The sequence below is a fragment of the Staurois parvus genome, unplaced genomic scaffold (genome assembly GCF_062004578.1).
Source record: "Staurois parvus isolate SC_StPar_1 unplaced genomic scaffold, SC_StPar_1.0 ptg001318l, whole genome shotgun sequence".
NCBI lineage: Eukaryota > Metazoa > Chordata > Amphibia > Anura > Ranidae > Staurois > Staurois parvus.
Window position 1 is genome coordinate 294,430 of NW_028319114.1, and position 27,421 is coordinate 321,850.

General features: G+C 50.3%; 1 protein-coding gene across 1 annotated transcript; it reads right to left on the reverse strand.

Moving 5' to 3' along the window:
* Positions 1-1,044: 1,044 nt before the first annotated feature.
* Positions 1,045-26,734, reverse strand: LOC149437074 (E3 ubiquitin-protein ligase DTX3L-like). Its single transcript, XM_089661162.1, has 4 exons — positions 26,399-26,734; positions 7,795-8,708; positions 4,699-4,916; positions 1,045-1,389 (listed from the first exon to the last, which is right to left on the reverse strand). Exons 1-4 carry the CDS (start codon positions 26,496-26,498, stop codon positions 1,320-1,322), a joined length of 1,302 nt encoding a protein of 433 aa, XP_089517288.1. The 5' UTR covers positions 26,499-26,734; the 3' UTR covers positions 1,045-1,319.
* Positions 26,735-27,421: the final 687 nt, after the last annotated feature.

A 27,421-nucleotide genomic window follows, 5' to 3' on the forward strand; every position in this document is an offset into this window, starting at 1 on the left:
CCATTAGAAGGACAACCATCACTGCAGCCCACCACCCACCTGGGCTTCATGGCAGAGTGACGGAAGCCTCTCCTCAGTTCAGGACATATGAAAGGCTGCTTGGAGTTTGCAAAAAAAAATGTAGTATCCGGCTGTGACGGGAGTGACATTTGAGGGTGGGGGGACCCCTGTCTCAGCTCCCCATATCCCTATTATGTGTAAGTCACCCTGTGCCTGTTAGGGGTGCAGGGTGGAATGTTCTAATATTGGGGTGGGGGGGTTGTTCATTGTTCTCTGCCATGCGGCTGCATCCCATTGTTCTATTGTGTGTCTTGCTTGGGAGCAAACTATTATGGGATGTATGTGTTTGTACTGGCTTGGTGGGGGGTGTTTCCGGCAGCCCTTCCCCCTGATGGGACAGCCTGCTGATGTGTTTCCTGTTACTGGTTGTATTTCCCCGCCCTGTGTATATATCTTGTGTTTGTGTTAAAATAAAGCAGTCTATCTCCTGGAATCCATCAAGACTAGTGTGTCTCGTCCTGTATGGTCAGCGGTGGTGTCCGTGGATCTGTGTTCGGACAGGGAAGCGGGAGTCTAACGGAAATACTCCAGTGCAGTCGGGGTCCGGTTCCGTTACACCGGCTGTAACATAACAACATTGAGGAACGTGAAGGGGGTCTGAATACTTTATGAATGCTCTCTATGCATTGCCCCTCCCCCCACAAACACTAAATAAAAACCAAATACAAAAAACCCCGAAAATATCTTATAATAGAAACCACTCTGATAGTTGTGTCTGGTGTGCAAATCCCAGCCAGTCGCCCCCATGCACCCCCCCCCCCCCCCCGATCTCTCCCCGGGATCGATGTCCAGTAGAATGTCATCTCCACCGAGGCTCCATGTGAACTCTCCTCAGATTTGTCATTTTTATTACTTTATAATGAATCAGACAATGATATGACCGATTTATTACACGTCTGATATCAGTCACAGCGTCGCCATCATTTATAGGACGACATTCCCAGAGGATCCCCCTGATGAAGACCTGACCCCTCCCTCCCCCCCCCCCCCTCCCCTCCACACACACATTTCAGTGATTGATTCGAAATAAGAAAGATACTATCATGCTTCCAAATACAGAACACAAAGTGATTGGAAGACACGATCATCGCAGCCACACCCGACTCCACCCCCAATCTTCATTCATCAGGGAGGAGACACACCCGACTCCGCCCTCCAATGTCCAATCTTCATTCATCAGGGAGGAGACACACCCGACTCCGCCCTCCAATGTCCAATCTTCATTCATCAGGGAGGAGACACACCCGACTCCGGGATATTCACTCGATTCCCTTCGCTCTCAGCTCCTCCCGCACACGGCGCAGATAATCCGGATCCGGGTAACCAAACCTTTGAGAGGAAAGGAATCAACTGTTCAGTACTGGCCAATCACCTCTGTATATACATACCCCCCACCCTCTCTATATAACACACATACCCCCCCACCCCCTGTATATAACACACATACACCGCCCACCCTCTGTATATAACACACATACCCCCCACCCTCTGTATATAACACACATACCCCCCACCCTCTGTATATAACACACATACACCCCACCCTCTGTATATACCCACACATACCCCCCCGCCCTCTGTATATAACACACATACACCCCCCACCCTCTGTATATAACACACATACACCGCCCACCCTCTGTATATAACACACATACACCGCCCACCCTCTGTATATAACACACATACACCCCACCCTCTGTATATAACACACATACCCCCCACCCTCTGTATATAACACACATACACCCCCGCCCTCTGTATATAACACACATACCCCCCCGCCCTCTGTATATAACACACATACCCCCCACCCTCTGTATATAACACACATACACCCCACCCTCTGTATATACCCACACATACCCCCCCGCCCTCTGTATATAACACACATACACCCCCCACCCTCTGTATATAACACACATACACCCCCCGCCCTCTGTATATAACACACATACCCCCCACCCTCTGTATATAACACACATACACCGCCCCCCACATATAACATATATATACCCCCACCCTGTATATAACACACGGATACATACACCCCCCACACACATATAACACATACACTATATTGTCCCAAGTATTGTCCCCGCCCTCCCAATCATGTGATTCAGGTGTTCCAATCCCCTCCATATCATGTGATTCAGGTGTTCCAATCCCCTCCCAATCATGTGATTCAGGTGTTCCAATCCCCTCCATATCATGTGATTTCAGTGTTCCAATCCCCTCCATATCACGTGATTCAGGTGCTCCAATCCCCTCCATATCATGTGATTCAGGTGTTCCAATCCCCTCCATGGACACAGGTGTATACAATCACGCCCCTAGGCATGCAGACGGCTTCTACAAACATTGGTGAAAGAATGGGTCGCTGTCAGGAGCTCAGTGAATCCAAGCGTGGTCCCGTGATAGGTGGCCACCTGGGCAATAAGTCCATCCGTGACATTTCCTGGCTACTAAATATTCCACGCTCAACTGTTAGTGGGATTATAACAAAGTGGAAGCCACTGGGAACAACAGCCACTCAGCCACCAAGTGGTAGGCCACGTCACATGACAGGGCGGGGTCAGCACATGCTGAAGCGCACAGTGCGCAGAAGTCGCCAACTGTCTGCAGAGCCAATAGCTAAAGACCTCCAAACTTGGTGTGGCCTTCAGATGAGCCCAACAACAGTGCGTAGAGAGCTTCATGGAATGGGTTTCCATGGCCGAGCAGCTGCATCCAAGCCTTCCATCACCAATTGCAATGCAAAGCGTCGGATGCCGTGGTGTAAAGCACATTGCCACTGGACTCTAGAGCAGAGGAGTCGTGTTCTCTGGAGTGACCAATCACGCTTCTCTGTCTGGCAATCCGATGGACGTGTCTGGGTTTGGCGGTTGCCAGGAGAACAATACTTGCCTGACTGTATTGTGCCAATTGTAAAGTTTGGTGGAGGGGGGATTATGGTGTGGGGGTGTTTTTCAGGGGTTGGGCTTGGCCCCCTAGTTCCAGTGAAGGGAACTCTTAAGGTGACATTTTGGACAATTTCATGCTCCCAACTTTGTGGGAGGAGTTTGGAGATGGCCCCTTCCTGTTCCAACATGACTGCCCACCAGTGCACAAAGCAAGGTCCATAAAGACATGGAGGAGTCAGTTTGGGGTGGAGGAACTTGACTGTCCTGCACAGAGTCCTGACCTCAACCCCATAGAACACCTTTGGGATGAATTAGAGCGGAGACTGCGAGCCAGGCCTCCTCCCCCGACATCAGTGCCTGACCTGACAAATGTGCTTCTGGAAGAATGGTCCAACCTTCCCATAGACACCCTCCTAAACCTTGTGGACGGCCTTCCCAGAAGAGTTGAAGCTGTTATAGCTGCAAAGGGCGGGGCCAACTCAATGTTGAACCCTACGAACTAAGACTGGGGGGGGCCATTAAAGGTCATGTGCGTGGAAAGGGCGGGGCCAACTCAATATTGAACCCTAGGGACTAAGACTGGGGGGGGCCATTAAAGGTCATGTGCGTGGAAAGGGCGGGGCCAACTCAATATTGAACCCTAGGGACTAATACTGGGGGGCCATTAAAGGTCATGTGTGTGGAAAGGCCAGCTGCCCAATACTTGGGGGAATATAATGTATATACCCCCACCCTGTATATAACACACATATATATACCTCCCCCCACATATACCATATATACCCCCTCCCTGTATATAGCACACATATACATACCCCCCCCACATATAACATACATACCCCCTCCCTGTATATAACACATACACACCCCCTCTGTAAAGAACACATATACCCCCTGTAGACAGCTGCAGTCAGCTACCTTGCCACTAGGTGTCTCTGTACCAGAATAGTATCAGCAGAAGGTGTCATCAGGTGCTGGGCCCATTTTTTGGTAGAGCCCTTCGGCAGTGATGTCAGGGGGGAGTCACCATGCACACATAAATCAGGTAGGGAGGCGCACAGACACATTTTGGGGCACCTATGTGCATGTAACCAGCACACATTGACCCTGGACAGAGCAGGAGGCCAGGAGGAGTAGACCTGAACCCAGGAGCAGCCAGCTAGACAGGTGTACTTATGGAGGAGGTGACTATAGAGAGCCCAGTCCTGTGAGTACTAATGACCCCGGGTGTAGGAGAGACTGTAAGGGTGATGGCTGCTGAGGTGCCACACATGCTTTTACTTGTGACTACTGCGAACTGTCCACTAAATGCGATTGGCTGTGTATGTCAGGTGACTCTGGAATGTATGTCCTTGTGATGTGACTGTAATGCCGTAGATTGAGTACCATCAGTAAAGTGCAGCAATTCTCCTATGTGTGGCCACTCCTTCCTCAGGGATATAAAGGTCTATGGCCAGGAATGTTGTGTGGAGGCCTCTGGCATGGAGTGGGGTACAATAAGGTGGAGGGTTTAGCCACACCAAGGGGGGACAGTGTTCTAGCAGGACATGAACGGGGGTAGGGACTTGTGCTCCTGGTGCCAAATACAGCCAATCATGAAGCCCCTCTTACAGCCCCCCTTCCTATATATAACACACATACACCCCCTGTATATAATGCACATAACCCCCCCCCCACCCCACAATATATATTACATATACACCCCTTCTCTGTATATGATATGTATCTATCTTACCCTTGAGGTCCCCCGGTCACACTGGTTTTATGGTGGACATCATTCCAGGTGACGGTGTCGGTGGCTCCGGTTGTACGAGACTCTCCAACGGTGAAGATTAGTTTCTGATCAAAGGCTTTTCTCAGCAGGCGCAGGATGTCTCTCCCCTCCTTGTTATCCGGTAAATAAGCCGTACGTCTTGTACCCGAGAAATGTCTTCCAGGTCGAGGATGATTCTCCTGGATAATGAGATAATGGGAGTCATGAGAAGGGAGGTGGGAGTCCTGCACACCTCCTGTATTCAGACATCAGCCTGTGTATAGCAGTGACCGACAGCCCCCACAGGGTGTGCTATGGAAGGACCACCATAATACTACATATACACTATATTGCCAAGAGTATTGGACCCATCCTCCAAATCATGTGATTCAGGTGTTCCAATCCCCTCCATATCATGTGATTCAGGTGTTCCAATCCCCTCCCAATCATGTGATTCAGGTGTTCCAATCCCCTCCATATCATGTGATTCCGGTGTTCCAATCCCCTTCATATCATGTGATTCAGGTGTCCCAATCCCCTCCATATCATGTGATTCAGGTGTTCCAATCCCCTCCCAATCATGTGATTCAGGTGTTCCAATCCCCTCCCAATCATGTGATTCAGGTTTTCCAATCCCCTCCCAATCATGTGATTCAGGTGTTCCAATCCCCTCCCAATCATGTGATTCAGGTGTTCCAATCCCCTCCATATCATGTGATTCAGGTGTTCCAATCCCCTCCATATCATGTGATTCAGGTGTTCCAATCCCCTCCCAATCATGTGATTCAGGTGTTCCAATCCCCTCCATATCATGTGATTCAGGTGTTCCAATCCCCTCCATGGACACAGGTGTATACAATCAAGCCCCTAGGCATGCAGACTGCTTCTACAAACATTGGTGAAAGAATGGGTCGCTCTCAGGAGCTCAGTGACTCCAAGCGTGGTCCCGTGATAGGTGGTCACCTGGGCAATAAGTCCATCCGTGACATTTCCTGGCTACTAAATATTCCACGCTCAACTGTTAGTGGGATTATAACAAAGTGGAAGCCACTGGGAACAACAGCCACTCAGCCACCAAGTGGTAGGCCACGTCACATGACAGGGCGGGGTCAGCACATGCTGAAGCGCACAGTGCGCAGAAGTCACCAACTGTCTGCAGAGTCAATAGCTAAAGACCTCCAAACTTGGTGTGGCCTTCAGAGGCCCAACAACAGTGGACTCTAGTCTCTGGACTAGAGCAGTGGAGGCGTGTTCTCTGGAGTGACCAATCACGCTTCTCTGTCTGGCAATCCGATGGACATGTCTGTTTGGCGGTGACCAGGAGAACGGTACTTACCTGACTGCATTGTGCCAATTGTAAAGTTTGGTGGAGGGGGGATTATTCTGTAGGGTTGTTTTTCAGGGGTTGGGCTTGGCCCCCTAATTCCAGTGAAGGGAACTCTTAAGGTGACATTTTGGACAATTTCATGCTCCCAACTTTGTGGGAAGAGTTTGGGGATGGCCCCTTCCTGTTCCAACATGACTGCACACCAGTGCACAAAGCAAGGTCCATAAAGCCATGGAGGAGCCAGTTTGGGGTTGAGGAACTTGACTGTCCTGCACAGAGTCCTGACCTCAACCCCATAGAACACCTTTGGGATGAATTAGAGCGGAGACTGCGAGCCAGGCCTCCTCCCCCGACATCAGTGCCTGACCTGACAAATGTGCTTCTGGAAGAATGGTCCAACCTTCCCATAGACACCCTCCTAAACCTTGTGGATGGCCTTCCCAGAAGAGTTGAAGCTGTTATAGCTGCAAAGGGCGGGGCCAACTCAATACTGAACCCTACGGACTAAGACTGGGGGCCATTAAAGGTCATGTGTGTGGAAAGGGCGGGGCCAACTCAATATTGAACCCTACGGACTAAGACTGGGATGCCATTGCAGTTCATGGGCGTGGAAAGGTAAGCGGCTCAAAACTTTTGCCAATATAGTGTATAATCTAAACAATAGTGTCCCAGGAAGGGACCAGAACTGGAGATATTCAGGATGTTGGTGGTATAAAAGGCTGTACAGCCAGACAGGAGGATTCTGAATAATGACATCTGATGATAATGATTACAATGTTACAAATAAGTATAAAATATTCTGAGATTTCCTGCAGGACGTTCATTATTGCTATATTCCTTTACTTTCTAATTATTGGAAAAGAATATAAAGTGCCCAGATGGCTCTGAGTGCTGGATGTCTGGGGTATGTCAGAGCTGCTTCTGCCATGTATTCAGCATGGGGCAATAACATAATAAGCTGGTTCTTCATGTCCAGGACCCTGACAGCCATGGAAGATCCAACTCTGTTAGTGCTGAGGACATCTCAAGAGAATATAACCCTGTCACTGCTGAGGACACCTCAAGAGTATCCAATGCTGTCAGTGCTGATTTCATCTCAAGAGAATCCAGCCTTGTCAGTGCTGAGGACATCTCTGGGGAATCCAACCCTGTTAATGCTGAGGACATCTCAAGAGAATCCAACCCTGTCACTGCTGAGAACATCTCAGGAGAATCCAAACCTGTCACTTCTTAGGGCATCTCAAGAGAATCCATCCCTGTTACTGCTGAGGTCATCTCAGAAAGATCCAACCCTCTCACTGCTGAGGACATCTTAGGAAAATCCAACCCTGTCACTGCTGAGGAAATCTCAGAAGAATCCAAACCTGTCCATGCTGAGGACATCTCGGGAGAATCCAATGCTCTTAATGTGGAGGGCATCTCAAGAGAATTCAACCCTGTCACTGCTGAGGACATCTCAAGAGAATCCAACCCTGTCACTGCTGAGGACATCTCAAGAGAATCCAACCCTGTCACTGCTGAGGACATCTCAAGAGAATCCAAACCTGTCACTGCTGAGGACATGTCAGGAGAATCCAACCCTGTCACTGATGAGGACAGCTCAAGAGAATCCAACCCTGTCAGTGCTGAGGACAGCTCAAGAGAATCCAACCCTGTCAGTGCTGAGGACAGCTCAAGAGAATCCAACCCTGTCAGTGCTGAGGACAGCTTAGGAGAAGTCTTTCTGTCATTATTCTGAGGTCTGCACTCACCTTCTGGATGCCCCCTGGGATGTTATAGTAAATCTCTATGGTTCCACATCCAGGATATCCCGGTAAGGAGTTTCTGTGTCTTATCTCACTCATACTTCCATCTGGCTGGTTTCCTCTGACTGTCCCATATGAGACTCCACATATCGCACACACCGGCTTACGGGCCATGAGTTCCCGAAGACAGGCCTTGCAGTACGCATGCTTACACTTCTCTAATATCTCCTTATCTTCTATCTCACACAGGCAGATAGGACACATGTCTGGTTCTTCTTCTTTCTGTGCAGCAGCTGAGGAACTGTTGGTGCCCAATGGATCTCCTGAGATAGCTCTTGTTTGACCTCTTCCTGGATTATGGCTGCCTTTGAGTTTCTCAACAGCAAAAGCAACATGGACTGGATGGCCGATGAGGATCACAGTGCCTCTGGAACATTCCATCACAATGTCTATTCCTGCCATCATCAGCTGTTTTTGCAGTATAGCGATATCTTTCTGGAATTCCGGCCTCAAGCTGATTTCTTTTTTTTCAATATTAAAGAAAGTTTTCTGCAGAAGAGTGATGAAGCTGTGAGAAGCGTGGGGTGAAAGGTCAGGAGGGGCATTCATAGTTCTGAATGTGACAAGTGAGCTGCCATTTTTCCTACGTTCTTCCATTTCCACATTGTACTTCTTCTTGATCTCAGAGATCTCCTTGTGCTTTAATTTCCTCAGGATATCCATGTGTCTGGTGTCTACTGGGATCTCCGTCCTCATATCGATTCGGGAAATTCTGACAGCCCGGTGCTGCATCTTCAGTCTCTCTTCATTTCTGGACAATTGGCGGATCCTGGCAAGATCTTTTCTTTCAATATCCTGAACGGTCACAGACATGGTGTATTCTATAATATGATTTCCTTTTCCCAGAACTCTTCTCTGATCTGTGTGAAGGAAAGAATATTGGTGAAGTAGGCAACCAGCTAAGAGTGCACCAATGACAGGAGGTGATCAGGCTGTTCTACCATCCCATTACTGATCACTTCTCCACTAACCCCCCCTGTATCATCATAATTCTCCAATGACCCCCAATGTATCATCATAGTTCTCCACTGACCCCCAATGTATCATCATAGTTCTCCACTGACCCCAATGTATCATCATAGTTCTCCACTGACCCCAATGTATCATCATAGTTCTCCACTGACCCCCAATGTATCATCATAGTTCTCCACTGACCCCAAATGTATCATCATAGTTCCCCAATGTATCATCATAGTTCTCCACTGACCCCCAATGTATCATCATAATTCTCCACTGACCCCCAGTGTATCATCATAGTTCCCCACTGACCCCCAATGTATCATCATAATTCTCCACTGACCCCCAATGTATCATCATAATTCTCCACTGACCCCCAGTGTATCATCATAGTTCCCAATGTATCATCATAGTTCCCCACTGACCCCCAATGTATCATCATAGTTCCCCACTGTATCATCATAGTTCTTCAATGACCCCCAATGTAAAATCATAGTTCTCCACTGACCCCCAATGTATCATCATAGTTCTCCACTGACCCCCAATGTATCATCATTGTTCCCCACTGACCCCCAATGTATCATCATAGTTCTCCACTGACCCCAAATGTATCATCATAGTTCTCCACTGACCCCCAATGTATCATCATAGTTCTCCACTGACCCCAAATGTATCATCATAGTTCTCCACTGACCCCCAATGTATCATCATAGTTCTCCACTGACCCCAAATGTATCATCATAGTTCTCCACTGACCCCCAATGTATCATCATAGTTCTCCACTGACCCCCAATGTATCATCATAGTTCTCCACTTACCCCCAATGTATCATCATTGTTCCCCACTGACTCCCAATGTATCATCATTGTTCCCCAATGTATCATCATTGTTCCCCACTGACCCCCAATGTATCATCATAGTTCTCCACTGACCCCCAATGTATCATCATAGTTCCCCACTGACCCCCACTGTATCATCATAGTTCTCCACTGACCCCCAATGTATCATCATAGTTCTCCACTGACCCCCAATGTATCATCATAGTTCTCCACTGACCCCCACTGTATCATCATAGTTCTCCACTGACCCCCAATGTATCATCATAGTTCTCCACTGACCCCCAATGTATCATCATAGTTCTCCACTGACCCCCAATGTATCATCATAGTTCCCCACTGACCCCCAACGTATCATCATAGTTCCCCACTGACCCCCAACGTATCATCATAGTTCTCTACTGACCCCCAACGTATCATCATAGTTCTCCACTGACCCCAATGTATCATCATAGTTCTCTACTGACCCCAATGTATCATCATAGTTCTCCACTGACCCCAATGTATCATCATAGTTCTCCACTGACCCCAATGTATCATCATAGTTCTCCACTGACCCCCAGTGTATCATCATAGTTCTCCACTGACCCCCAGTGTATCATCATAGTTCTCCACTGACCCCCAATGTATCATCATAGTTCTCTACTGACCCCAATGTATCATTGTTCTCCATTGACCCCCAATGTATCATCATAGTTCCCCACTGACCCCCAATGTATCACCATAGTTCCCCACTGACCCCCAATGTATCACCATAGTTCCCCACTGACCCCCAATGTATCACCATAGTTCCCCACTGACCCCCACTGTATCATCATAGTTCTACACTGACCCCCAATGTATCATCATAGTTCTCCACTGACCCCCAATGTATCATTATAGTTCTCCAAGGACCCCCAATGTATCATCATAGTTCCCCACTGACCCCCAATGTATCATCATAGTTCCCCACTGACCCCCAATGTATCATCATAGTTTTCTACTGACCCCAATGTATCATAGTTCTCCACTGACCCCCAATGTATCATCATAGTTCTCTACTGACCCCAATGTATCATAGTTCTCCACTGACCCCCAATGTATCATCATAGTTCCCCATTGACCCCCAGTGTATCATCATAGTTCCCCACTGACCCCCAATGTATCACCATAGTTCCCCACTGACCCCCACTGTATCATCATAGTTCTACACTGACCCCCAATGTATCATCATAGTTCTCCACTGACCCCCAATGTATCATCATAGTTCTCCACTGACCCCCAATGTATCATCATAGTTCTCCACTGACCCCCAATGTATCGTCATAGTTCTCCACCGAACCCAAATACATCAGCACTCTTCTCCACTGACCACCAATGTAGCAGAGCACTTCATTACTTGTAGATTTCCCCTAACCTATCCACATGGCCAAACTCTCCCAGCTGGGGCCCTGAAGTGAAACCGTAACCTTAGCACTGACTGTTACACTGACCTATGAACCAGTCCTGGCGCTCAGTGCGGGCCCCTAGATCAACTACACATATGCACGATGATGGGTCCTAGACCTTCCGCACTCCACCCCCTGATCCACATCCATGGCAACTCCACACATGCCTGGAGCACGCATGAAGGGACCTCTAACTTACCATGAGGTTAAGGCTCTGTAGTTCCTGAGGCCCAAAAGACATGAGGGTCCAAGCCATCTGGTGCATGACAAGCTGACGGGCAGTTCTTTTCACACCACCAGGAGGGCGACCATTTCCCTAACCACCACCAGCCTATAAGCCAACCAGTTAGTATTTCCTCAGCTCTGCACTATACTTAGCTTTCCGTCGGCTGTGCGTTGTAATGATCTTTTATCACATTGCCTGACCTTTGCACTTGGGCACATGGACAATAATGAGGCTTTGTAGAGGCTCTTCATAAGCTCTACTGAACATTCTGAAATGGGTTCCCAGCATTCAGTTGCCGAGCAAAACTGGGAGAACCGTGATACTGGAGTCCAGACTGAAGGAGACTAATTCCCCAGATATGGCAGATAGGATGACGTATCATGAACACGATTCAGGAAGGGTTGCTGTGGTGCACACCTAATAAAGTCCATGGTCATGTCTTCTCCAGACCTTGGGCCTCCTGGGATCCCCTTCCTTCAGAGGGGACAGTGCTTCCACTCCAGCTTTGCATCCACCTTCTCTCTGTACACTTCTCCACTGACTACCAATGTGTCATGTGACCATAAGGTGCCCTATCATGGAATACGAAGGGTATTGTGTCACCAAGGGTTCTCACCCAGGAGGTTCAAGAGCTTTTCAGCTTCCTCATGGTTTGGTAAAACCCAGTGTGGGAGAGAAGCGTGGATGGTTTGACAGTGATCGGTGTGTACAGGAGAGGAGTTTGGAGGCATGACAGTGATCGGTATGTACAGGAGAGGAGTGTGGGGGGTATGACAGTGATGGGTATGTACAGGAGAGGAGTACGGAGGTATGACAGTGATCGGTATGTACAGGAGAGGAGTGTGGGGGGTATGACAGTGATGGGTATGTACAGGAGAGGAGTACGGAGGTATGACAGTGATCAGTATGTACAGGAGAGGAGTGTGGGGGGTATGACAGTGATCGGTGTGTACAGGAGAGGACTGTGGAGGTATGACAGTGATCGGTATGTACAGGAGAGGAGTGTGGGGGGTATGACAGTGATCGGTATGTACAGGAGAGGAGTGTGGAGGGTGTGACAGTGATCAGTATGTACAGGAGAGGAGTGTGGGGGGGGTGACAGTGACCGGCATGTACAGGAGAGGAGTGTGGAGGTATGACAGTGATCGGTGTGTACAGGAGAGGAGTGTGGGGGGGGGTGACAGTGATCGGTATGTACAGGAGAGGAGTGTGAGGTATGACAGTGATCGGTGTGTACAGGAGAGGACTGTGGAGGTATGACAGTGATCGGTATGTACAGGAGAGGAGTGTGGGGGGTATGACAGTGATCGGTATGTACAGGAGAGGAGTGTGTGGGGGGGGGGGTGACAGTGACCGGCATGTACAGGAGAGGAGTGTGGAGGTATGACAGTGATCGGTGTGTACAGGAGAGGAGTGTGGGGGGGGGGGTGACAGTGATCGGTATGTAAAGGAGAGGAGTGGGGGGGGGTGTGACAGTGATCGGTATGTACAGGAGAGGAGTGTGGAGGGTGTGACAGTGATCGGTATGTACAGGAGAGGAGTGTGGAGGGTGTGACAGTGATCGGTATGTACAGGAGAGGAGTGTGGGGGTATGACAGTGATCGGTATGTACAGGAGAGGAGTGTGGGAGGTATGACAGTGATCGGTATGTACAGGAGAGGAGTGTGGGGGTATGACAGTGATCGGTATGTACAGGAGAGGAGTGTGGGGGTATGACAGTGATCGGTATGTACAGGAGAGGAGTGTGGAGGTATGACAGTGATCGGTATGTACAGGAGAGGAGTGTGGGGGATGTGACAGTGATCGGTTATGTACAGGAGAGGAGTGTGGGGGGGTGCGACAGTGATCGGTATGTGCAGGAGAGGAGTGTGGGGGGTGTGACAGTGATCGGTATGTACAGGAGAGGAGTGTGGAGGTATGACAGTGATCGGTATGTACAGGAGAGGAGTGTGGAGGTATGACAGTGATCGGTATGTACAGGAGAGGAGTGGGGGGATGTGACAGTGATCGGTATGTACAGGAGAGGAGTGTGGGGGGGTGCGACAGTGATCGGTATGTGCAGGAGAGGAGTGTGGGGGGTGTGACAGTGATCGGTATGTACATGAGAGGAGTGGGGGGGTGCGACAGTGATCGGTATGTACAGGAGAGGAGTGTGGAGGTATGACAGTGATCGGTATGTACAGGAGAGGAGTGTGTGGGGTGTGACAGTGATCGGTATTTACAGGAGAGGAGTGTGGGGGGGTGCGACAGTGATCGGTATGTACAGGAGAGGAGTGTGGGGGGTGTGACAGTGATCGGTATGTACATAAGAGGAGTGGGGGGGATGTGACAGTGATCGGTATGTACAGGAGAGGAGTGTGGGGGGTGCGACAGTGATCGGTATGTACAGGAGAGGAGTGTGGAGGTATGACAGTGATCGGTATGTACAGGAGAGGAGTGTGGGGGGTATGACAGTGATCGGTATGTACAGGAGAGGAGTGTGGAGGGTGTGACAGTGATCGGTATGTACAGGAGAGGAGTGGGGGGGGTGTGACAGTGATCGGTATGTACAGGAAAGGAGTGTGGAGGGTATGACAGTGATCGGTATGTACAGGAGAGGAGTGTGGAGGTATGACAGTGATCGGTATGTACAGGAGAGGAGTGTGGAGGGTATGACAGTGATTGGTATGTACAGGAGGGGAGTACGGAGGTATGACAGTGATCGGTATGTACAGGAGAGGAGTGTGGGAGGTATGACAGTGATTGGTATGTACAGGGGGGAGTACGGAGGTATGACAGTGATCGGTATGTACAGGAGAGGAGTGTGGGAGGTATGACAGTGATCGGTATGTACAGGAGAGGAGTGTGGAGGGTATGACAGTGATCGGTATGTACAGGAGAGGAGTGTGGGGGATATGACAGTGATCGGTATGTACAGGAGAGGAGTGTGGAGATATGACAGTGATCGGTATGTACAGGAGAGGAGTGTGGGGGGATATGACAGTGATCAGTATGTACAGGAGAGGAGTGTGGAGGTATGACAGTGATCGGTATGTATAGGAGAGGAGTACGGAGGTATGACAGTGATGGGTATGTACAGGAGAGGAGTACGGAGGTATGACAGTGATCGGTATGTATAGGAGAGGAGTACGGAGGTATGACAGTGATGGGTATGTTACAGGAGAGGAGTACGGAGGTATGACAGTGATCGGTATGTGCAGGAGAGGAGTGTGGAGGTATGACAGTGATTGGTATGTACAGGAGAGGAGTGTGGGGGGTGTTAGGAATGGACTGGCCAGCAATGGTGGGGACTCACCTGCCTTATGATCTGCAGTACCAGGGCTGGCCAGCGGGTGCTCCCAGCAATCAGAGACTCAACCTTTCAGCCAGCTAACACCTGGAACTGATGATACTGGTGTATTTAAGGGATGGCCAGACTTGCAGACTCTGCCTTGGTGTTGTGTTTGTCCTGGGCCCTGTATCCTGTTTCTGTTCCTTTGCTGACTTCTCCTGCTCTGATCCTGGCTTGTGACCCTGACCATCCCTCTGCCTGACCCTCTGTACTACGCTGCTTGCTACCTGCTGAACCTGGCTTGTGACCCCAACCATTCTCCGCTTGCTCCCCCTGTACCTACCTGCCCAATTGATATTGACCCGGCCTGCCTGACGACGCTTGCTTGTATGTACTGTTATCTGTGGGTGGTTTGGTTTGGTTTGTTTGCACTGTGTTATGTTTTAGTATTGCACTGCGTTTATGTTTGTATTGTTAGTGTTAATAAATTATATTGTTTATAACATATCTGAGGTCTGCGTTTCCCTGCTTCAGTCACACACCTCTGGTCATACCTGGGAGCCCTGACATTACACCAAGGCCAATCCTGACCAGAAGTGACTGCACAGGGAAGCCATCTTGGCTTGTTGCTGGGAAGGATGGATCTGGATGAGGTTGTGTATTTATCTCTGCTAGTGTTTGATGACAGGGAGTATGCTTATCAGACTCTGAAGGAGTATCCCCGGGATGAACTGCTAGAATGTATACGGCTCGCTCATGTTCTAGTAGATCAGGGCACAGAGTTCTCTGAGGTGCAGCCATTGATTGAGGTTTGTGCAGAGTTGGTTTCATCTGGTTCCCCCGAATGCAGGGATGAATTTTTGCCGCCATTTAGTGCAGACCAGGTAGAGTCCCTGGTGTGGTTATTAGAGGATGATGTGGGTTACTTTCTGGAGCGTTATTCCACATGTTCACCACAGACACTAAGAGATTGTATAAACGCAGTGCAGTCATTGACCAGACAGGCTTTGTGTAAGCTCAGCTTTGTTCAACCCATACTGCAGACATGGACAGACTTGTTGCACCCAGCCTCAGTCAGCTTACAAAGACCCAGTCCTGCTTCTAACTCTTCTCCTGTATTCCCACCAGCTCCTCCAGTTACAGCCCAGTATACTTGGCTATCTACCGCATGTCAGTCCCCTGTTCCCACTCGCTGCACCTATCCTGCCTTTAACCCTGTAAAAAAGCCCTCTGTAGCAACTGCTCCCTCTCCTGTTCCATCCTCCAGTTCTTCTCTGTCTCCAGCTGCTCCATTCGTTTGCAGACCTGCGTTTACTTGCAGTGCTCCAGTAGTTAAAACCAGAAAAAAGCGAAAATTCTTTCCAACCAATACCATCCTGCCAGTATCCAAACCGGTGAGCCTGCCTTCCGTGGTTCAGACTGATGCCTGTACGCAGCTGATGCCTCTACTCGGCCTGAAGCCTCTACTCGGCCTGAAGCCTCTACCCAGCATGATGAACTGATCCAGCCTGACGATCCTATTAGGCCAGTTGACTCGATGCCCGCTGTTGATCCAGATGATCCGGTGCCCGCTGTCGTGCCAATTGACTCAGAGCCCGCTGTCGTACCTGGTGACTCGGTGCCCACTGCCTTGCCAAATGACGTGGTGCCCGCTGGCAAGCCAAATGACCTGATGCCTGATGACCTAGTGTCCGCTGTCATACCTGATGACCCGATGCCCGCTGTCGAGCCAGACAATCCGGTACCTGATGACCCGGTGCCCACTGTCGTGCCTGTTGACTCGGAGACCACTGCCTTGCCAGATGACGCGGTGCCCGCTGTCGAGCCAAATGACCTGATGCCTGGTGACCCGATGCCCGCTGTCCAGCCAGACGATTCAATGTCTGCCCCGGTGCCCGCGGTCATGCCAGTTGACTCGGAGCCCACTGCCTTGCCAGATGACGCGGTGCTCGCTGTCGAGCCAAATGACCTGATGCCTGGTGACCCGATGCCGCTGTCCAGCCAGACGATTCAATGTCTGCCCCGGTGCCCGCGGTCATGCCAGTTGACTCGGAGCCCACTGCCTTGCCAGATGACGCGGTGCTCGCTGTCGAGCCAAATGACTTGATGCCTGGTGACCCGATGCCCGCTGTCCAGTCAGACGATCCAATGTCTGACCCAGTGCCCGCGGTCATACCAGTTGACTCGGAGCCCACTGCCTTGCCAGATGACGCGGTGCCCGCTGTCGAGCCAAATGACCTGATGCCTGGTGACCCGATGCCCGCTGTCCAGCCAGACCATCCAATGTCTGACCCAGTGCCTGCGGTCATGCCAGTTGACTCGGAGCCCACTGCCTTGCCAGATGACGCGGTGCCCGCGGTCGAGCCAAATGACCTGATGCCTGGTGACCCGATGCCCGCTGTCCAGCCAGACGATTCAATGTCTGCCCCGGTGCCCGCGGTCATGCCAGTTGACTCGGAGCCCACTGCCTTGCCAGATGACGCGGTGCTCGCTGTCGAGCCAAATGACTTGATGCCTGGTGACCCGATGCCCGCTGTCCGGTCAGACGACCCAATGTCTGACCCAGTGCCCGCGGTCATACCAGTTGACTCGGAGCCCACTGCCTTGCCAGATGACGCGGTGCCCGCTGTCGAGCCAAATGACCTGATGCCTGGTGACCCGATGCCCGCTGTCCAGCCAGACCATCCAATGTCTGACCCAGTGCCTGCGGTCATACCAGTTGACTCGGAGCCCACTGTCGTGCCTGGTGTCTCGGTGCCCGCCGCTCCGCCTGGGGGCCCGAGACCTGTTGCTCCGCTTGGGGGTCCAGCGCCCGCCGCTCCGCCTGGGGATCCGGCGCCCGCCGCCCCGCCTGGGGGCCCGAGACCTGTCGCTCCGCCTGAGGGCCCGAGACCTGTCGCTCCGCCTGGGGGTCCGGCACCTGCCACTCCGCTTGAGGGCCCGAGACCTGTCGCTCCTCCTGGGGGTCCGGCGCCCGCCGCTCCGCCTGAGGGCCCGAGACCTGTTGCTCCACCTGGGGGTCCGGCGCCCGCCGCTCCGCCTGAGGGCCCGAGACCTGTCGCTCCTCCTGGGGGTCCGGCGCCCGCCGCTCCGCCTGAGGGCCCGAGACCTGTCGCTCCACCTGGGGGTCCGGCGCCCGCCGCTCCGCCTGAGGGCCCGAGACCTGTCGCTCCATCTGGGGGTCCGGCGCCCGCCGCTCCGCCTGAGGGCCCGAGACCTGTCGCTCCTCCTGGGGGTCCGGCGCCCGCCGCTCCGCCTGAGGGCCCGAGACCTGTCGCTCCGCCTGGGGGTCTGGCGCCTGCCGCTCCGCCTGAGGGCCCGAGACCTGTCGCTCCACCTGGGGGTCCGGCGCCCGCCGCTCCGCCTGAGGGCCCGAGACCTGTCGCTCCATCTGGAGGTCCGGCGCCCGCCGCTCCGCCTCGGGGTCCGGCGCCCGCCGCCCCGCCTGGGGGCACGATGCCTGTCGCCCCGCCTGGGGGCACGATGCCTGTCGCCCCGCCCGGGGGCCCGGTGCCTGTCGCCCCGCCCGGGGGCCCGGTGCCTGTCGCCCCGCCCGGGGGCCCGGTGCCTGTCGCCCCGCCCGGGGGCCCGGTGCCTGTCGCCCCGCCCGGGGGCCCGGTGCCTGTCGCCCCGCCCGGGGGCCCGGTGCCTGTCGCCCCGCCCGGGGGCCCGGTGCCTGCCGCTCCGCCTGGTGGCCCGCTGCCTGCTGCTTCGCCTGGTAATCCGATGTGCCTCTGCCCGGAATCCTGCCCGATGTGCCTCTGCCCGGAATCCTGCCCGATGTGCCTCTGCCCGGAATCCTGCCCGATGTGCCTCTGCCCGGAGTCCTGCCCGATGTGCCTCTGCCTGGAGTCCTGCCTGATGTGCCTCTGCCCGGTGTGCCTCTGCCCGGAGTCCTGCCCGATGTGCCTCTGCCCGGAGTCCTGCCCGATGTGCCTCTGCCCGGAGTCCTGCCCGATGTGCCTCTGCCCGGAGTTCTGCCCGATGTGCCTCTGCCCGATGTGCCTCTGCCCGATGTGCCTCTGCCCGATGTGCCTCTGCCCGGTGTGCCTCTGCCCGATGTGCCTCTGCCCGGTGTGCCTCTGCTCGATGTGCCGCTGCCCGGAGTCCAGCCCGGTGTGCCGCTGCCCGGAGTCCTGCCCGGTGTGCCAGTCTTTGATATCCCGCCAGTTGCCAGACCCGGGCGGTGGGACATTTTGCCCAGCTAGGACTGTTTGGAGCGTCCTGAGGCCGCTCCTTGAGGGGGGGGGTACTGTTAGGAATGGACTGGCCAGCAATGGTGGGACTCACCTGCCTTATGATCTGCAGTACCAGGGCTGGCCAGCGGGTGCTCCCAGCAATCAGAGACTCAACCTTTCAGCCAGCTAACACCTGGAACTGATGATACTGGTGTATTTAAGGGATGGCCAGACTTGCAGACTCTGCCTTGGTGTTGTGTTTGTCCTGGGCCCTGTATCTGTCCTGCATCCTGTTTCTGTTCCTTTGCTGACTTCTCCTGCTCTGATCCTGGCTTGTGACCCTGACCATCCCTCTGTCTGACCCTCTGTACTACGCTGCTTGCTACCTGTTCTGATCCCTGGCTTGTGACCCGGACCATCCCTCTGCCTGACCCTCTGTACTATGCTGCTTGCTACCTGCTGAACCTGGCCTGTGACCCCGACCATTCTCCGCTTGCTCCCCCTGTACCTACCTGCCCAATTGATATTGACCCGGCCTGCCTGACGACGCTTGCTTGTATATACTGTTATCTGTGGGTGGTTTGGTTTGTTTGCACCGTATTATGTTTTAGTATTGCACTGCGTTTATGTTTGTACTGTTAGTGTTAATAAATTATATTGTTTATAACATATCTGAGGTCTGCGTTTCCCTGCTTCAGTCACACACCTCTGGTCATACCTGGGAGCCCTGACAGGGGGTATGACAGTGATCGGTGTGTACAGGAGAGGAGTGTGGGGGGTATGACAGTGATCGGTATGTACAGGAGAGGAGTGTGGAGGTATGACAGTGATCGATATGTACAGGAGAGGAGTACGGAGGTATGACAGTGATGGGTATGTACAGGAGAGGAGTGTGGAGGGTATGACAGTGATCGGTATGTACAGGAGAGGAGTGTGGAGGTATGACAGTGATCGGTATGTACAGGAGAGGAGTACGGAGGTATGACAGTGATGGGTATGTACAGGAGAGGAGTGTGGAGGGTATGACAGTGATCGGTATGTACAGGAGAGGAGTGTGGAGGGTATGACAGTGATCGGTATGTACAGGAGAGGAGTGTGGGGGTATGACAGTGATCGGTATGTACAGGAGAGGAGTGGGGGGGGGATATGACAGTGATCGGTATGTACAGGAGAGGAGTACGGAGGTATGACAGTGATCGGTATGTACAGGAGAGGAGTGTGGAGGGTATGACAGTGATCGGTATGTACAGGAGAGGAGTGTGGGGGGATATGACAGTGATCGGTATGTACAGGAGAGGAGTGTGGGGGGATATGACAGTGATCGGTATGTACAGGAGAGGAGTGTGGAGATATGACAGTGATCGGTATGTACAGGAGAGGAGTGTGGGGGGATATGACAGTGATCGGTATGTACAGGAGAGGAGTGTGGAGGTATGACAGTGATGGGTATGTACAGGAGAGGAGTACGGAGGTATGACAGTGATCGGTATGTACAGGAGAGGAGTGTGGGGGGATATGACAGTGATCGGTATGTACAGGAGAGGAGTGTGGAGGTATGACAGTGATCGGTATGTACAGGAGAGGAGTGTGGGGGGATATGACAGTGATGGGTATGTACAGGAGAGGAGTGTGGAGGTATGACAGTGATCGGTATGTACAGGAGAGGAGTGTGGGGGGATATGACAGTGATGGGTATGTACAGGAGAGGAGTACGGAGGTATGACAGTGATGGGTATGTACAGGAGAGGAGTACGGAGGTATGACAGTGATGGGTATGTACAGGAGAGGAGTACGGAGGTATGACAGTGATGGGTATGTACAGGAGAGGAGTGTGGAGGGGTGTGACAGTGATCGGTATGTACAGGAGAGGAGTGTGGAGGGTGTGACAGTGATCGGTATGTACAGGAGAGGAGTGTGGGGGGTGTGACAGTGATCGGTATGTACAGGAGAGGAGTGTGGGGGGTGTGACAGTGATCGGTATGTACAGGAGAGGAGTGTGGGGGGTGTGACAGTGATTGGTATGTACAGGAGAAGAGTGTGGAGGGTGTGACAGTGATCGGTATGTACAGGAGAGGAGTGTGGGGGGTGTGACAGTGATTGGTATGTACAGGAGAGGAGTGTGGAGGGTGTGACAGTGATCGGTATGTACAGGAGAGGAGTGTGGGGGTGTGACAGTGATCGGTATGTACAGGAGAGGAGTGTGGGGGGGTGTGACAGTGATCGGTATGTACAGGAGAGGAGTGTGGGGGGTATGACAAGTATCACTGGCAGCCTGGAACCTGCTAAGGACACTTTCAATTACTGAAATAAGCCCCTAGCTGTACTGAGCCTCACGCCCTCAGAGGCCGCTGAGCTGCTTATGTCTTCCATAGCTGATATGTCCGTCAATTAACGTAGATAATACGTAAAATATGTACTTGAAACAATAACAAGGCAGCCAAATGCAGCGCTCACAGACTACAACGGAAACAAAGAGGTATAAATAAAAATATATAAATAAATATAAACAGTGCAAAATATATTATAGTCCAAAAGTAGATCCACATCAGAGTGGCTCAGTGGGATCACTACAGAGTGAAACACAAACAATTCCGGACGCACCTCGCCCTATCCTGGGCGAGGTGCTATGGGGAATCCCTCCATGGACATGCAAAAGAAAAGAGCATGGCGCCAGATGAATGTGTGATAAAAACAATGCTTTAATGTAGCACACTTAGGCTCCACCCACACAGGGGGGTGTTTTAATAACTCAGGTAACGTTAGCTGTTTAAAGTCACCTTAAAAATGGGAGTTTTTCAGCATTTTTTATTGGTTTTGTATTATCAATTTGTGGCGTTTTGCCGCTTTTTTGTGTTTTTTTCCGTTGTAAAAAAAAAGTCCAAAAACGTTGGTTTGCTGCAATTTATTGCGTTTTACCACATTTTTTAGCGTTAGAGCATTTGTATAGCTAAAACACTCCTCTAGAATCCCGCAAGTTCTGGGGGGTTTTTCCAGCCAAAAACGTTGATTCCAGTCTCTGTGTGTATGGATACTGAGGAGAACATGCTGGGGGGGTTTACTAGCTGTAGGAAAAAACGTCAAAAGCCAAAAACAGCCGCTGTAAAAACGTCCCGCGTGAGTGAGGACTTAAGATTTCCAAATAGAAGAAACTCCCATCTGATGGTCAGGGAAGGAGTAGAAAGAAAAGGCAACTTATAGTGTACAAATAAATATATACTTTTCAAATGTATTTATGTTCCACGTCAGGATATAAGATAACCAGCATTATAACACAAGAACTTCAAACCAACAAGATGGCTGCCGTCCCTCCAGAATATGGTGACGTCACACAGGGCGAGGCTCCCTCCAACATGCTTCATCATCAAAAAGATGAATAAAAAGACACAGAAAGATAAGTATATGAAAAAACACATATAAACACGTATGTGGTTCTTCATGAGAACCTCTCATACTACCAGTGGGGAGATGTAAAAAAAGGCATATAACAAAAAAAAAAAAATACACGCCTGGCACTTTTTAAAAAACACACTAATAGGTATAATAAGGTGCATTATATGAAAAATAAAAATACAATATATATATATACACAGTATCTCCCAGAAGTGAGCCCCCCCTCCCCCGGACTGTATACAATGTATATATATATATACAGTATCTCCCAGAAGTGAGCCCCCCCTCCCCCGGACTGTATACAATGTATATATATATATATCTCCCAGAAGTGAGTCCCCCCCTCCTCCGGACTGTATACAATGTATATATATATATATATATCTCCCAGAAGTGAGCCCCCCCTCCCCCGGACTGTATACAATGTATATATATATATATAATATATATATCTCCCAGAAGTGAGCCCCCCCTCCTCCGGACTGTATACAATGTATATATATATATATATATAGTACCTCCCAGAAGTGAGTCCCCCCTCCCCCGGACTGTATACAATGTATATATACATACAGTATCTCCCAGAAGTGAGTCCCCCCTCCCCCGGACTGTATACAATGTATATATATATATATACAGTATCTCCCAGAAGTGAGTCCCCCTCCCCTGGACTGTATACAATGTGTGTGTATATATATATATATATCTCCCAGAAGTGAGTCCCCCCCTCCCCCGGACTGTATACAATGTATATATACATACAGTATCTCCCAGAAGTGAGCCCCCCCTCCCCCGGACTGTATACAATGTATATATATATATACAGTATCTCCCAGAAGTGAGTCCCCCTCCCCCGGACTGTATACAATGTATATATATATATATATAAATATCTCCCAGAAGTGAGTCCCCCCTCCCCCGGACTGTATACAATGTATATATATATACAGTATCTCCCAGAAGTGAGTCCCCCCTCCCCCGGACTGTATACAATGTATATATATATAAATATCTCCCAGAAGTGAGTCCCCCTCCCCCGGACTGTATACAATGTATATATATATATCTCCCAGAAGTGAGTCCCCCCCTCCCCCGGACTGTATACAATGTATATATATATATATATATACAGTATCTCCCAGAAGTGAGTCCCCCCTCCTCCGGACTGTATACAATGTATATATATATATATATATAGTACCTCCCAGAAGTGAGTCCCCCCCTCCCCCGGACTGTATACAATGTATATATATATATACAGTATCTCCCAGAAGTGAGTCCCCCCTCCCCCGGACTGTATACAATGTATATATATATACAGTATCTCCCAGAAGTGAGTCCCCCCTCCCCCAGACTGTATACAATGTATATATATATATATAAATATCTCCCAGAAGTGAGTCCCCCTCCCCCGGACTGTATACAATGTATATATATATACAGTATCTCCCAGAAGTGAGTCCCCTCTCCCCCGGACTGTATACAATGTATATATATATATCTCTTAGAAGTGAGTCCCCCCCTCCCCCGGACTGTATACAATGTATATATATATACACAGTATCTCCCAGAAGTGAGTCCCCCCCTCCCCCGGACTGTATACAATGTATATATATATATATATACACAGTATCTCCCAGAAGTGAGTCCCCCCCTCCCCCGGACTGTATACAATGTATATATATATATATATACACAGTATCTCCCAGAAGTGAGTCCCCCCCTCCCCCGGACTGTATACAATGTATATATATATATATATATACACAGTATCTCCCAGAAGTGAGTCCCCCCCTCCCCCGGACTGTATACAATGTATATATATATATACAGGTGAAACTCGAAAAATTAGAAAATGAGAATATTCCATGCAATCAATAAAACACGGATTGTACATAGAACAATATCGCACCTCTGAAAAGTAGAAGCTGCATATGTACTCAGTACTTATATATACAGTATCTCCCAGAAGTGAGCCCCCCCCCCTCACATTTGTGTAAATATTTGATTTTCTTTCCATGTGACAACACTGAAGAAATGACACTTTGCTACAATGTGATGTAGTCAGTATACAGCTTGTAGGACCTTGCGCTCCTCCACCAGGACTTGCTGTGTTTTGTAAGAAAATATCTGGGGACACTTTGATCTTCACTACCGTCCTCAATAAGCCTCCTGTGTTCCCTAAAGCGGGCCCTTGCGGTATGAATCTTGTGGCCCACGTACAGGAGAGCACAGGGGCAAGACAGACTGTAAACCACATATTCAGTGGAACAGGAAGAGAAAGTTTTAAAAAGTTATGTTCTAGCAAAAGAGTCCTTAAAACTCTTTTGACGATGTTGTACAAAATGACACATTTTGCACCTCGGCTTATTATTTCAATACATACCAAACAACTGGCAGAACATGGTAAGTGAACCCGAAGGGGGAGATGCTTGGTGTTTTATCCTACTGGGGGCAACTATGACATTACATGCTCTCCTGTAGATAACTCTGGTTTATCAGCCAGGGTGGGACCTAATTTGGGGTCTTGTAACAAGATACCCCAATGTCACTTATTAATCCTCTCCATTTGCTTGTACTTGTGATGATATTGGGTAATACACTTAACTTCACATATACCAACAGGAGATGTGCGACTATATTTCTTGGTAACCAAGGAACAATCCTGGTAAGCTCTATGAACCAATTCCGGATCTTAACCCTTATCCAAAATTCTGTGTTCTGGGGATAATCTGAATCCATTTTGGATGATGACAACTATGAAAATGTAAATACGAATTACCAGCGGAAGGCTCAAAATGAGTCTTTGATGTTATACATCCTTCCCTACGGGACAGTTCAAGATCGAGAAACACCAAGGATTCAGAGCTCCACACATGGGTAAACTATAGGCCCAACTGATATGTCCATCAATGACTCTTCCATATTCTTAATACCACATATAGTTGGCAGTGAAGATAGCTAGAGGAGGATCTGCAAAGACTAACTGAGGATAGGAAAGATGAGGCTCTGCCAGTGCAATGGAGGCACCATAAGTGAAGAAGCTTCTCATTCAACTTTATCAGGGACAGCTGGGACAGTTCCTCTGAGCCCTTCACCTAGATGCTGGCATGGATGAGTGGATCAATAGGTGGAAAAAGTGTCAGTGCGTTTTAGATACCTGCTATCCTCTGCTAAGAACCAGAAGGCCAATTCTGATAACAATAGATGACCCTTAATTATTGAAAGGGTCCATATTACTGTGGAGAGAGTTCCTTTGTTCCCTCAAGGGATGAAAGCCATTGCAATACAGAGACTTGACAGACCTTGATACAGACCTATAATGTGATCATTAACTTGGCCCTCTGGTTGACCTTCACTTGGCTTGTTTTGGTCACATTCCTGCCTTTGGACCTTCAACCTCATCAATCTGCTGTACTCCATGGCCTGTCTGAACTTACAGTCAAGGCTCAGGGACCTTCTGGCTTCAGCCTACCAACCAATCTGCAGACCTGGCTGCCTATAGTCACCATGTTGTGCCACAACCTCCAAGATCTGCTGGAGTGACCCAACTGCTATCTAAGTAGGACAAACTTTCAAAAGGACTGAATAAAACTCCAAGGAAGTGCTGTTGTCCAAACACTTTACATAATCCCAATGTCCTGAGGGCACCATGTTCTTCCTACTTGGCATGGCTGCTGCACTCTGTTTCAACAAGGACTCGACTGGCTGTCGGTATTCAATAAAGTATAGACATTGTCCTCTGTGTATGAGTGTCCAACATTCTGCCGGACCAGTGACACCACAATGTGGAAATAGACTCCCTCAAGAGTTGGTTCTTCCCAGCTCAGTGGATTGTTTTAAAAAAAGTCCTGAATTCTTTCTTGGATACACAGAATATAACTGGATATAACATTTATAGGGAACGTTGATCCAGGGAATATCCGATTGCCTCTCGGGGGATCAGGAAGGATTTTTTCCCCGCAGGAGCAAATTGAATTGTGCTTTGCTGGGTTTTTTGCCTTCCTCTGGATCCACTGTGGGTGTAGGATTATAATATTCATTTATTTATTTTGGTTGAACTGGATGGACTTTTGTCTTTTTTTCAGCCAGACTAACTATGTAATTATGTAACCACTGCTTTACCTGGATTACAGAACAACCAGTCATATTCCAGCTTTCAATCCTTTTCTCCAGTTGATATGCCATGTCGGGAAGTTTACACTGGTGAGAGATTGTTACACTATATTGTTGGTGTCATCCAGGGGGCAGATAATGGGACTCACCATCCTGATTCTGGAAGATGGCGTAGTATGTCTGTCCATCCACCCTGGTCACATCGCACTCTCCTCCGCCAGACTTCGATCTGCTTCCAAAATATTTCATCAGCTTTGCCGATAAATCTCTATCTGAAGGTGAAGTTCTCACCAGGATGGGGTGTCCCCTGTCTATCAATAAAACTGTCTGTCCTTCCCTCTGCCTTACCACTGTCTGTTTAACCCTCTGACCACCCACTGTCTGTCCAACCCTCTGACCACCCACTGACTGTCCAACCCTCTGACCACCCACTGACTGTCCAACCCTCTGACCCACCACTGTCTGTCCAACCCTCTGACCACCCACTGTCTGTCCAACCCTCTGACCCTCCACTGTCTGTCAACCCTCTGACCACCCACTGACTGTCCAACCCTCTGACCACCCACTGACTGTCCAACCCTCTGACCCCCCATTGTTTGTCCATCCCTCTGCCTCCCCACTGTCTGACCATCCCTCTGCCTCCCCACTGTCTGTCCATCCTCTGACTCCCAAATGTCTGTACAACCCTATGACCTCCCATTGTCTGTCCAACCCTATGACCCTCCCATTGTTAGTCCATCCCTCTGCCACCCTACTGTCTGTCCATCCCTCTGCCTCCCCACTGTCTGTCCATCCCTATGACCTCCCATTGTCTGTCCATCCTTCTGCCTCCCCACTGTCTGTCCATCCCTCTGCCTCCCCACTGTCTGTCCATCCTTCTGCCTCCCCACTGTCTGTCCATCCCTCTGCCTCCCCACTGTCTGTCCATCCTTCTGCCTCCCCACTGTCTGTCCATCCCTCTGCCTCCCCCACTGTCTGTCCAACCCTATGAGCTCCCATTGTCTGTCCATCCCTCTGCCTCCCCACTGTCTGTCCATCCCTCTGACTCCCAACTGTCTGTCAACCCTATGACCTCCCATTGTCTGTCCAACCCTATGACCTCCCATTGTTAGTCCATCCCTCTGCCACTCCACTGTCTGTCCATCCCTCTGCCTCCCCACTGTCTGTCCATC

Coding starts and splice junctions, on each gene's coding strand:
- LOC149437074 (XM_089661162.1), bottom strand. CDS start 26,498: ATGAAATATTTTGGAAGCAGATCGAAGTCTGGCGGAGGAGAGTGCGAT. Junction 4,917..7,794: donor TCCCAGGGGGCATCCAGAAG/GTGAGTGCAGAC, acceptor CTCATTATCCAG/GAGAATCATCCTCGACCTGG. Junction 1,390..4,698: donor GTGACCGGGGGACCTCAAGG/GTAAGATAGATA, acceptor TTCCTCTCAAAG/GTTTGGTTACCCGGATCCGG.